Raw genomic sequence first — 12,399 nt, 5'->3', positions numbered from 1 at the left:
CATTAATCCTGAACAAATTGAGGAGGTTGGAAAGTTTTCAGAGCTGCACAAGGAGTGGTTTGATGTTGAAAGGACAACAGTGGCGAAGTTGTAAACTCTGAAAAACTCAGAGAAGGCGAGTCAACCTCTGTTCAATAAAAGAAGCAGTGTCTGATTGATTTGGTGTGTTTGTTTGTTAGAGATGGAGGCTGTGAAGCTGGCCCGGGTGGTGTTTAACAGGCTGTTTGAGATGTGCTGCCTCTGGATGAAGGAGTTTCCCTTCCGCCGCCGCCCACAGCCGTACTACGAAACCTCTATCCATGCCATCAAGAACATGAGGCGTAAGATGGAGGACAAGCATGTCATCATCCCGGACTTCAACTCACTCTTCAACGTTCAGGTAAAAACATGATTTCCCTACATGCCATGCCATGCAAAAGCAGGTTATATGTTACAGTAGCTATTTGTACCTGTTGAAACATAAATCTCATTGTATGTGGGTAAACCTAAAGGACAGGGGGATCCGTATGACCTCTTCACCGTTTATTGTCTCTCAGGATCAAGAAGAACAGGCTTTCTTTGCCGTGTTTGATGGTCATGGCGGAGTGGACGCTGCCATTTACGCTGCCAACCACCTCCACGTGAACTTAGTTCGTCAGGAATCCTTCAGACAGGACCCCTCTGATGCTCTGTGCAGGGCCTTCAAAGTGACCGACGAACGCTTCGTGAAGAAGGCCTCACGAGAGGTAACCACATTTGATTTGATTTTATTTTATTTTATTTGGATCCCCATTAGCTGATGTAGTTTACATCAACTATTCTTCCTGGGGTCCGATCAGTGTAACAATAAAAATGAAAAAAATAAAAAATAAAAATACAATTCAGAAATACACAATCAAAACATAACAAGAGATTTACATAGACAACATACAGTATGTAAAAGTAACAGCATATAGCCAATAATCTAAACATCTAATCAGATATAGAGACACATGTGATTTTGTGGGGAATCATCACACATATACAGTGTCAAAACACACACTCCGATACAGCGACACACACAGGGAATAAATCATTTATGGGTACACTACAACCTTTTGTGAGCAGTCATTAGGTGTTTATTCACCTGTTTTTTTAAACTGACCTTGCTCTGGGTTCTAGAGATGTGACCCGGAAGGGAATTCCATTCGACAATGGCTCTGTAGAGCACATTGACAAAGAGCCAAACCCTGTAATATTATAAAGAAATAGCACTGACCCAGTGCGATCCAACTACTACCACTGCTACTGCATGTACTACCACATCCATCTATCTGCTTATTTGCAGTCAGATTATTGTGTCAATAGGTTAAGTGAAGTAATCCAGATATGGCTAGCAACATTTTCCTGCCATGCCTGGGAGGTCGCGAGGTGTAAGCCTGACACTAACCCAGAGCAGATGAGCTGTATAATCTCTGCAGCATGTTTCTGAGGTCTTCCATCAGTTGGACCTGCTCATCTGAGTTGCTTCCACTGTCTCTAAGGATGAGTCCAGCCTTGTCCTGCTTGTGTCGGCCAGGGTTACAAGGTGATTGGCTGGTAAATCAGAAGCTGTGCCTTCTGGCCAGTACAGTTCAGTGTGATGTATTTCTTACTGCTGACACTGCAGCAATCTGCCTGTCAATCTAATGCTCCATTTCACCCTCAGTCATGAATAGCACTCTGAGATCTTAAACTCCTCCGGGGCAGCACTTGGGGCAGCTACTCACTGCTAACCCTAAGGGAGTAATGTACAGTTTTCTGGCAGAGAACCGTGGCCTCAGACTTGGAAGTGCCGATTATCATCCACCCCAGAGCATGCCAGAGGTCACAGCCTGACAAAAAAAAAACAAAAAAAAAACACATTGTCTATAAGAAGCAGCCCTTGGTTGTGCATTAAAATCCTATCTGTAATAACCTCTGATATGTGACGAGGGAAAACCCTGGAAGAGGCCAACACCAACTAGAAACCTGTTTGAAAATGGACATAACTCTCTTATCTGTTATATAAGGGCTGTATAGCTCAGGGACCCCAGAGAGGGTTGGTGTCTGTGTTGCTTCTGCCGGACAAAGGTTTAACAGTTTTTTGGAGCCTCCTTTCCTGACCTAAGCTTTGTGTGGAAGCCCGAGAACAGTGATACTCTGATAATTAGAGCACACCCTCCAGTTCCACTTTTTAAATATGGAAACCACCACCTTGGTCTGTGAGTCCAAAGGTACTGTCCCTGACCTTCATGCAACATTGAAGAAGTGTGTCAGCCAACACTGGCCGACGATGTTGAGAGCCCACAGCAGCATTTCAGGGCCGATCTGAGCTTTTTAACTGTGGGTTTTCTACACAACCACGGTTTGAGGACTTGGGAGAAGACATGTTGGTCAGACTCAGGAGTTCATCAGTTCTCCATCCCTGTTGAAGGCACGCTCAATCACTGCTGTCTCTTCCAAGGTCATTTGATAAATTGCCAAAATTTTCCTTGAGGTCAAGTCCTACTTGAATGCTTCTCCAAACTCCCCAGGCCAAGGTTTGCTTCAGGAGACCTCTTTGCCAACAAAGCCGGAAGACATTCTTCTTCAGCTTGATGGCTTTCCTCCCTCATTGTTCTCAGGTCCAATAATGCTCTTCTGGAGGTGATGGTCAAAGATCTTCCAGTTTGGGGCCTCAGCCAGGTCCCACTTCAACCTTATGACACATTTGGGTGCCTCAGGGGTTACACGCAAACTAATCCAATTCACCAGCGGATGGTGATCAGTTTATAACTCTGGTTCTTTCAACTGAGAGTCTGAGACCTGATGATACGACCACAGAGTTAGAGCTAAGGTGTTCTGGTACCAAATTCGTATAGACCACCTTAGCTTTAACATGGTGTTTGTTATGGCACAGAGATACAGAAACAAGGCGACACTTCGTTTCAGTTCCGACCGGTCTTCCTCCCAATCATCCTGGTTTCTCCAGCATGTAGCATAGTCACACAATCAAGCATTCAGTTGTAAGTTGAATGAATAACTCAAATCCATGTTTGACAAAGCCACGATACATTTTTTGCTTGACTTTTAGGAAACTGATGACCCTGGCGAAGTAGAGGTGGTGCAGTTGTTCTTACTTGATATTATAATATGCATCTGTTTTTGGCAGAACCTGCGTTGTGGCACAACAGGTGTGGTGACGTTCCTGAGGGGCCAGACATTGCATGTGGCCTGGCTGGGAGACTCCCAGGTCATCCTGGTCAGGAGAGGACAGGTCGTGGAGCTGATGAAACCACATAAACCAGACAGAGAGGTAACCGTTTACAAATCCTCATTCAGCATCGGACTCAAATCTACACAATTTATTAAAATGAAGACGGAAGTTGTGAATCTCAAGCAATGACCATTTGTCATGTACTCAACATTTGTGAACGTTTGATTTCTAATAATATAAGTTGTAAAAAATTTTATGCTGTTAAAGTTGAAGTTCAACATTTTGGCGATATAATACTTATTCAGTTTTTGCCCCAAGAGTCAGATGAAAGGATTGATACCAGTCTCATATCTGTCTTGTGTGATATGAAGCCACAGCCAGCAGCCAGTTGGCTACAACACTGGAAACCGAGGCAAACAGCTAGTGTGACATGAGGTCGGTGTCTGTATCAATCCTCTTATCTGACTCTGCAGACACGCCAGAGAGCAAGTAGCATTTTTCCTGAAATGTTGAACTATCCCATGAAAGTGTGCAGATATCAGTTTCCATTAGGGTACACAAACCAATTAATACACCAAACTCCTTGAGAAATGTTTCCTGTTTAGTAATTATGGTCTTCAAAACATTTTGTCCTGGCACGTCTCCAATGTTTTGAGCATTTGATAAACATTTTCAGTAAAAAGTATTTGATGCAGGTAACATTTGCACCATGTTACAGTCATCATCATTGTGACCAAGCTCTGAAACCAGTTGTGCTTCGTGTCTCTCCACAGGATGAGAAGCAGAGGATTGAGGCTCTGGGAGGTTGTGTGATCTGGTTTGGCACATGGAGGGTCAATGGGAGTCTATCTGTATCCAGAGCAATAGGTAACGGACACTCTGTATACTTCACTGAATCTACCTTTGTTCACCTAACAACTTACAGTTTCACTTGTTTCACCCGACCATTTGCAAAGTGCAGACTTAACTTGGTGGTGCTAACAGACCGACCTGTCGCCCGTCTTCACAGGGGACTCGGAGCACAAACCCTACATCTGTGGTGATGCAGACCACGGTATCTTCCAACTGGACGGCTCAGAAGACTACCTGATCCTGGCCTGCGATGGCTTCTGGGACACAGTGAGTCCAGACGAGGCGGTGCGGGTGGTCCGGGACCACCTCCAGGAGAACGCTGGAGACACCACCATGGTGGCCCACAAGCTAGTGGCCTCGGCCCGCGATGCCGGCTCTAGTGATAACATCACTGTGATAGTGGTCTTCTTGCGGGATCCTCGCTCCCCGCAACCCACCAGCACAGAGGAGGAAGAGGAAGGTGCGGCGGAGGGAGCGGTAGAGGAGGAGGAGGCGGCGGAGGTGGAGGAGGAGGAACAGGAAGAGGAGGAGGAGGAAGACGAGGCAGTTCGGGCAGAGCGCGACGGAGGAGAGGGAGGCAGCACTGCGGACATCGGGGGGAAGGGTCGCGGAGGCTGGCCCCTGCAGCAGTGCTCGGCCCCCGCCGACCTCGGCTACGAAGACCGAACGGACTCGTTCACGGACAGAACTAGCCTCGGCTTGCTGGGGCCGTCGCTGGAGGGCCGCATCTCCCTGACCCAGCGCTCGCGGCAGCCCTGCTCCGACTTCTTTAGTCCAGATCTCTTCACAGCCTCCCACGTCTACAAAGAAGAACGCCCGCTGAGGCGCAGGTCCCGTATCCCCTTTCAGGAGTCCAGCATCTCTAGCTTCACGGACCCACTCTGGCCCCAGACAGCCACGCTGCTGGGCCAGGCGGTGAGGCGCAGCCGCAGGCATGGTCACGGTAGTCGCTTATATGGTCGGAGCAGATGGTCAGGCAGATCCAGGGAGCCGTTAGGCCTGTCATCATCTGGCCTCTCGCTGCCCCTCATGCAGCGCAACTTCAACCAGAAGCCTGGAGTGGCAGTGCCTCATCTGCCCTATGATGCCGCCATCTGAAGAGGTGACCCAAACCAAACCATCTCCATTTACTCAGCCCTGGCCCCTGCCCCTAAGCCCACTCGCCCACCCACCCACCCACCCCACTCACCCACCCACCCACCTCTGCCTTCAACAACACGTCTTTCTTTGATAGTAGGTAGTTGTGGCTCCTGCAGTTGTTACGTGATTATTGAGTCTCCGTCAGAAGAGTGGTGCTCTCTGTCCTAAACTGAATAATTTCCAAATGGAAGCCGGCCCACTGAGCACACACCCTCCTTCTAAATGCTGTAGGTGAGGCATTGAACTGCAGCCTCTCCATCATGACCAGTGACCAGTCAATATGAAGCCAGAGCTGGAGATGCAGATGAAGTTCAGACAGAATCTAAAGTAGCATCATTGCTCACTAAGTTCATGGAAACAACAACTGGGGGCAAATTAAGACTGAGAAATGTCTGAACAGAAAATGTTGAGTCTATTTTGAGTTGTGTGATCTTGAATGAGGATAAATAAGAAAGTTTAGAGGCAAACAACAGGACCATCCAGGTAAATTTCAAAATCAATGACCTGGACTCCTTGACTAAAGTAGACAAAGGTTTAATTGCATCAAATTTAAATCAAGTCTGAACACTTAAAGTTCAAGTTTAATTTAAATGCTTGGTCGCCCCACACTCTTGGCAGTGTCTTTAGACAGAAATTATGTATTTAGAAGAGGAAGGAAAAGTGTTGTAGGACAAATTTGTTCCACTCTGGTACAAGCAGAAAGAAAAATGTAACGTCTCACAGCTTGCTTGCAGAAGTAAAACTAAATTGTACTTGGCCAAAACAATGTGGAGACCTGAACTTCACAACTGTCAAAGTCACTCAAAGTGCATCAGCTGACCAGTACTGGATCAATCACAGGTCCTTTTTTAGAAACATAAAGTAATAATACATCCTGCAGTTTTTGCTTTGTCATATGCATTTCTTAAAATAAAGATTTTTGAACCTTTGAAGGACCTTAAAGCCATATCAGCAAAGTGGAAGAGGTTGATCACTCAACTTTAGTTCTCTTTCCTTCTATTTCATATCACCCAGATGTAGGCCTAAATGCAGAGTGAGGTGACACAAACCTTTTCTTCTTTCTTTTTTTTCAAGACAGCTGTCAAGAATGTCAAGCGACTGAGCGTTACATTAAGCTCTAATGGCCCAGCTTGCCTCTTTGTTCTCTCAGAAATGCTTTGGTGGCAGATGAATAAAGTTCATAGATGAGGCCAGAACAATTGTTGCCCCTGGTTTCTGGTACTGGAGGCACATGATGTTCTGCCCCCTCACGTAAAGTCAATGACCCAGCCATTATCCAGCAACAATTTGTCTACAGATAAAAGCACTTAACAACGGCTTATAAAAGATTAGCAGTCACTTACATGAAATAAATGCTTCATGTAGTCCAGTATTCCAGATGGGGATATTCTCCTGGGATAATGGGTTTCTTGGGGAGGAGTTTTAACAAATATATTTTGTTATAGTTGCTGTTGGGCCACATAGTTCTTGCAAGTGTTTCAAATGTATTTTCCTTTACACAAAACCATTTGAACAGAGGTGTTTTCCAACAGGCCTGTTAAACGGACCAGGGTAGTTTAACGCTGCAGAACAGGTGCCTTCCATACATGTAAGCCTACTCCCCTTACACACTTCACTAACCATTACAATTATACACTAATATCACCATTAAGGACAAATCTTGTGCTCTTAAAGGAAAGTTTTAACATTTTGGGAAATATGTTTATTCACTTTCTAGCTAATTTATGCCAAACTATACCAATATGCTAATATTAATTTGCCCATAAAGAAAGTAGATAAGCACATTTCTCCTTTGAATCCTTTAAGATTCACAGTCCTTTACCTCATAGCCTGAGGTAGGAGAGCAGCGTTTTCTATCTGTAAATACAGTTGTGGTGTTCACAGCTGCACAGCAACAATACTACACAGCAAACACTCCAGTCATCAACAACTCTGAGATGGCTCCTACTGTCACAATAATCCACTGAGGCTGGCTCCCATGGCCCCACAGCACCTTTATAATTGGATCTTTCTCTGATGTGATCTAGATTCAACAATGGAGTGCCCCCTCTCTGTGGTCTACCACACTGCTGACAGTGCTGCACTTCACATGCTAGCAAGTCATAGCAAACTCAGTCTCTGCACTCACCTACAACACCTGACTAAGACATAAGAAACATTTCTCTACTGATTTCCATTGGTTTTAATATATCTAACACCAAATATGGTAGGTAGACAGTCTAATTCATAATCATAATCATCAAACAACTATGTGTAATCATCAAATAATAACTCTAATACTGATTTATATCATGATACCATAATGAAAAGTTTGATATAAGATCCATTTGCTGATGGAACCCATATAGGCTACATAGTTCTCTTGGTGAAACTGATCTATGAAAATGTGTAGCTTTCTCTTAAATACACAGTATAGTATTATTGTATCTAACCATCCTCTGTAAACTAACTGTTCCACAAATTACCATGAAAACTGAACCTTGAACTCCTCTTAATGATTTATTTTTCATGTGTTGTTGGAGCAATTGATGTTTGCTAAGTCACAACCCTTTGTTACCTACACCTGTCCGACTTTTTATTCTACCACCTCAAATTCTTAATATTCAAAAACAATAGATCCTTGATTACACACAGGCATTGACAAAAGCAGCTTCTCATTTCTGGCTAACAATTGTTTTTTCGAAGCTGAAATAATGCGTTTAGCTCACATTTGTTACCCAGTTGCTGTAAACACAATGCTGCAGAACATAACAATGATATTAAAGGTCGTATTTATCTATTTAGATATCACACGAAAAGACTAACTCTTTAAGCAAAAAAAATTAACAGCAGTCATCCAACAAAAGCTCTGGCAGCTGAAATGATAAATTTAGCTAGCTAGCTAATATTTATTATATTCACAAGTTGGCTTTGAACCATTTTCAAAAAAGATTGCTGTTCTGGTCATAAATGATCTGTTTACATGATATCATGCTAAAAACTGAGGCTAAAGCTTTAAGTCGTAAGCAAAAAATTAGCATCCTCACCGGCCAACTGGGCACTATTAGTTTGGCAGCTGAAATGATCCATTTAGCTGGCTAATATTTGTTATCTGCACGAGTTGGTTGGAAAACCATTATGAGTTCTGGTCATATGATGTACTTACATGATATCATGCAAAAAGACTGAGGCCAAAGCTCCAGCAAAAAGTTATAATGGAGCAGCACACTGAGGGTTGTGCTGACTGACAAATGTAAAGCTATCTCAGGTAAAGCTGGGGTCGTTGGAGTTATTAACGTTACATTCTACATATATTGAACATTTACAGCTCAAGCGAGAGCAGACAAACATACACTTAATTCATTACCTTAAACTATTTTCTTGTGCAGGGTTTGGACCTATATGTCCGATACGCCATGCTCTGCTGCGCTATGATTGGACAGTCACTGTTCAGGGGTGGGGTTTACTGAACTTTCATTAATTATTCCCCAACATTCCCTTAACATCATCATCTTCCATTCTTTCTTTGGTTGATGCAGTGGATTTCCAAATGTCAGGATAGAAGTGATAACCAGGCTCTTTGAGTCAGGCCTCTGTTTTCCTGGCCCAGTCATTGGCTGATGATGAGACGCCCATATCAAAACAGGTGATCTATCCGCCAGCCGGCCGCCATCACCACGTCTTTCAGTCTTGCCAATAGACGAGGACTCGTGTAGGAGTCTCCTGTCTCCTGTGGACTGACAAGTGAAGAGCATCAGACTGTCAGGGGAGCAGAATGTACCTCATGAACCCCCAGAGCGTCCTCAGAGACTCACTGAAGTAGGTCAACATGAGGTGGTTTTATTTCTTTTTTTGTTTTTTGGGGGGGGTGAGGGTGGGAGTGGGGGGTGGGTTGTTGTTTTCGGGGGCACCTAGCTATGAGGAATGTACTGTCAAGACACTCAGCTCAAACTAAAGCCACTGGATCCCTTTGTGGAAGTATATCACTGCAGTCGTTGTCTCTGGAAGCATTGGTTGATCTCCAAAGAAGAAGACGGGAGAAGAATAAGAAAATAATGGAAATCACGGTCATTTTACCTTTTCACTTGGGCATGGATGTGTATGTGTTATATGAGTACTAATTGTGAGTTGAGTGAGTGCTGGAGGAGTGTACATATAATAATTCTGTCTTGTAAAATCAATGGTTTTAATCCATGCTCCACGAGGCCCGACCATTGGCTCAGATATCGACTTTAAACAGTCAGATGTTGGACGGTCACAATCTCCGACCACCAGATAGATCAGAGGTGGAGCTGAGAATGTGACGTTGTTGAATCAGTCTGTAAACTCAGCCTCTGCCTTTAAGAGCTGCTTAAATATATAAAGGTGTTGAACCAGTCTGGCTTTCACTGGAGAGTTGTAGTGTCCTATCGTGGCCTAGCTGCTGTTTCACCCTGCTCTTTTACCCTGACCTGAATAAAAATCTCGGGAAAACATACATAAAGATGTTAATAATCGGCTTAAAATACTATATCTCCAATCTGCAGCTTTGAGTTCTTTTTTTTTTTTTTTTATCAGTATCAGCCTTAAAAACATCTTGCCAATCAGATTATAGCCTATCAGTAGTTTGTAGGTTTTTATTCCAACTCTGCAGGTGTTAGATGATTAGTAAGGGTTGATTAGAGGTGAGGAACACGTGAGTAAACTGCACTGCTGTGGAGTTTGGGCCTCACTTAGAGCTACAGTTTAGATGTTGGACACGGATCACACAGGGCAGTAAACCTTAGAGATGCAGAGGTGCCACCACCATTAGATAGAAAGTTATGTCAGGATCTTGTTATAATGACAGAGATTTGTATTTCAGCTATCTGCTGAGTGTTTATATCTTAAAGAAATGCTAAAATACTTTCATCACATCTACAAGTTAAATCAAAGATGTTCTGATGAATTCAAAAGTGTCATTCAGATGCTTTTTTGTGAATATTGACTGTCGTCTCGAATAAAAAAAAAAGACTCAAGTAGTAAGACATTTTTTCAGCGCCATAATACCTCACAGAGAGCTGGAGGTGGACGGTTTAGAGACCACCACCCTCTACCAACAGTTTGACTAACAAACATCACATTATCATGTTTAGTTTGGACTTAAAGCTCTGTATCAAGTTCAGGGGATCACTCTGTGAATAGTTGGGGTTCATTCATTTCAACAAACAAATGAGAAAAAGGTTAATAATTTAGTACTAGCATATTCTGATTAAATGGTTGTTTTCTGTATAAAAGCACAGCGGTCATACAGTAACAGTTCTCCATGTCTGGCTATTGTGTTTCTAGAACAACAAAATGTTGTCGTCCTAGTATCGGGCCTTCTAACATCTGGAAACATGGTGATAAAATCCCAGTTTTTGTTTTCTCTTCATAATGACAAAAATACAAATTATCTTTACAATTACAGTGGTGCAATGTTGCAACATGCTCACGTTGACAATACTAACAAACTGATGTTCAGTGAGTTAGCATGCTAACACTGAACGCTGAATTTCTGCACCAAATTTCATGGCATCCACCCGATGTTTGTCAGAAAATTGAATACCAAAAATTGTAAACATCAGACTTCACAGTGCTGCACAGAAAAGATGATGAGCTACAGTACTTTAGTGAAGACCAAAGTCTTGCACAGACCGACCAACATTTTGAGCGCTTTATACAAAACATCTCTTATTATAACAAGATTCAATTCTTCTTACAATGAGATGCTTTGTTATGATAACGTTTGGTCCATTGTCATTATTACAAGATCTTTTTTTGGTTGTTGTTGTTGTGACAATGAGACGATGTCAATATAGCAAAACACATTCATGATTTGTTGTATCTTATGTAAATGGTGGCATTTCTGTGCCGCCATGGAGAACTGCTCTGTATGGGCCGATACACTGGGGCACGTTGTACTCGTGGCCGCGTTTCAGAGCAACTGTGCAGTGCAGCAGTAGTCGTTTTCTGGCCACTGCCATTTTTACATTTAAAATCACTGATATGGTTTCATAGCAGCTCCTAAGTGTCACTATGTTTCTCAGTGCTGCAGTTTTTTTTGCACTCCTTGATGTGAGATCTACCACAACAGTGCTCAGTGACGAGGATCCATGGGTTACATTCACTGAAAACCTTCACCCTTTGTGAATCAGTAAAAACACAGTTTGTCATCTTATTGGAAACGGCCAGAAGTTGTCCCTGTATGAGCAATAAAAAACATTCACCATCGTCCCTTGTGGTAAATCCTCTATAAGCTCGAGAATCCCTCACTCGCTCACGCTCTGCTGCCTGCACTTAAAGGTTCCTCTGAGTTGGATGTTTCCCCGATGACGAAAGCCAGCAGAAGCTCAGCTCTGCTCTCCCATAATCGCTGTCTAACTTTAGGGCCCTCCATGAATCTGCACTGTGTGTCTATGTACACAAAAAAAGCTTTTTCTTTCTCTCTGTAAGCAATAATGACGTTGCATTAAAAGGCTCTCTGAGGGTTTGTCTTCTGCTGAAGGGTGCAACAAAATGTAGTTCTGTCAGCCATACTCGAAAGGTCACAGAGCATAAACGCTGAGTTTGTGAAGTCGATTTCCCATTCATTTTTCCTATAGAGAATTAGGATTATGAATCATAAAACACTGCCTGTGTTAATTAAGGTTCATTTAATTCACTCCTACACTTCCCATAAAGGAGTCAAATCACCTTCTCCCGCTGAGAAATGATACTTTTCTAGATCAGGTCACCAAGTCTGTGACCGTGTTTTAAAAACACATAATCTGCACAACTATGGAAAAAATGAATGTGAGACTTTGCCGTGATACATGAGGCAGGACATTTCAGTTGCATTGGCATTCCTCAGCACTTTGGACATCTGTGTACATTTGAAAAGACTGCGGGAGCTTGGACTTCCTGGACCTGAGAGGAGTTCAGACCTGCTCTATGCACTCTGTTCAAATGTAGGCCAGTGGCCAACACGGATGAGGGGGATATCGAACACCGAGGCAGCAGCTCTCTGCTTCTTGTCCTCTGGGCTTGAAGACAAACCCCATGATTGGCTCTTATTCAACATGCAGGATAGGTTTAAAAAATAAAAAAAAAACAGTAAAACACACATTGAGTACCTGTATTATCTGTGTTCCTGTAGTATATATTAATATGTGTATTGTAACTGGTGACTAATTATCATGTATATAAAGATTAGACCAAGTCTTTGGCTGAAGCTTTTTCTTTCCTTTGTCTTAATTATCATCATCATCATCATC

General features: G+C 43.1%; 1 protein-coding gene across 1 annotated transcript in view; it reads left to right on the top strand.

Moving 5' to 3' along the window:
• The window catches only part of ppm1e (protein phosphatase, Mg2+/Mn2+ dependent, 1E), a gene marked incomplete at its 3' end in the record, with an annotated part of 37,031 nt that extends 31,906 nt beyond the window's left edge, over positions 1-5,125 (top strand). The window contains exons 3-7 of the mRNA XM_083987064.1: positions 180-379; positions 537-725; positions 3,131-3,274; positions 3,949-4,042; positions 4,185-5,125. Of these exons, the coding sequence (XP_083843190.1) occupies positions 180-379; positions 537-725; positions 3,131-3,274; positions 3,949-4,042; positions 4,185-5,125 (1,568 nt within the window). The remainder of the gene's footprint in view (positions 1-179; positions 380-536; positions 726-3,130; positions 3,275-3,948; positions 4,043-4,184) is intronic.
• Positions 5,126-12,399: the final 7,274 nt, after the last annotated feature.

The sequence above is a fragment of the Trachurus trachurus genome (assembly GCF_905171665.1).
Source record: "Trachurus trachurus genome assembly, chromosome: 14".
Classification (NCBI taxonomy): domain Eukaryota; kingdom Metazoa; phylum Chordata; class Actinopteri; order Carangiformes; family Carangidae; genus Trachurus; species Trachurus trachurus.
The sequence above is the reverse complement of the archived record's forward strand: the minus strand, read 5'-3'. Positions and strand labels throughout refer to the sequence as shown.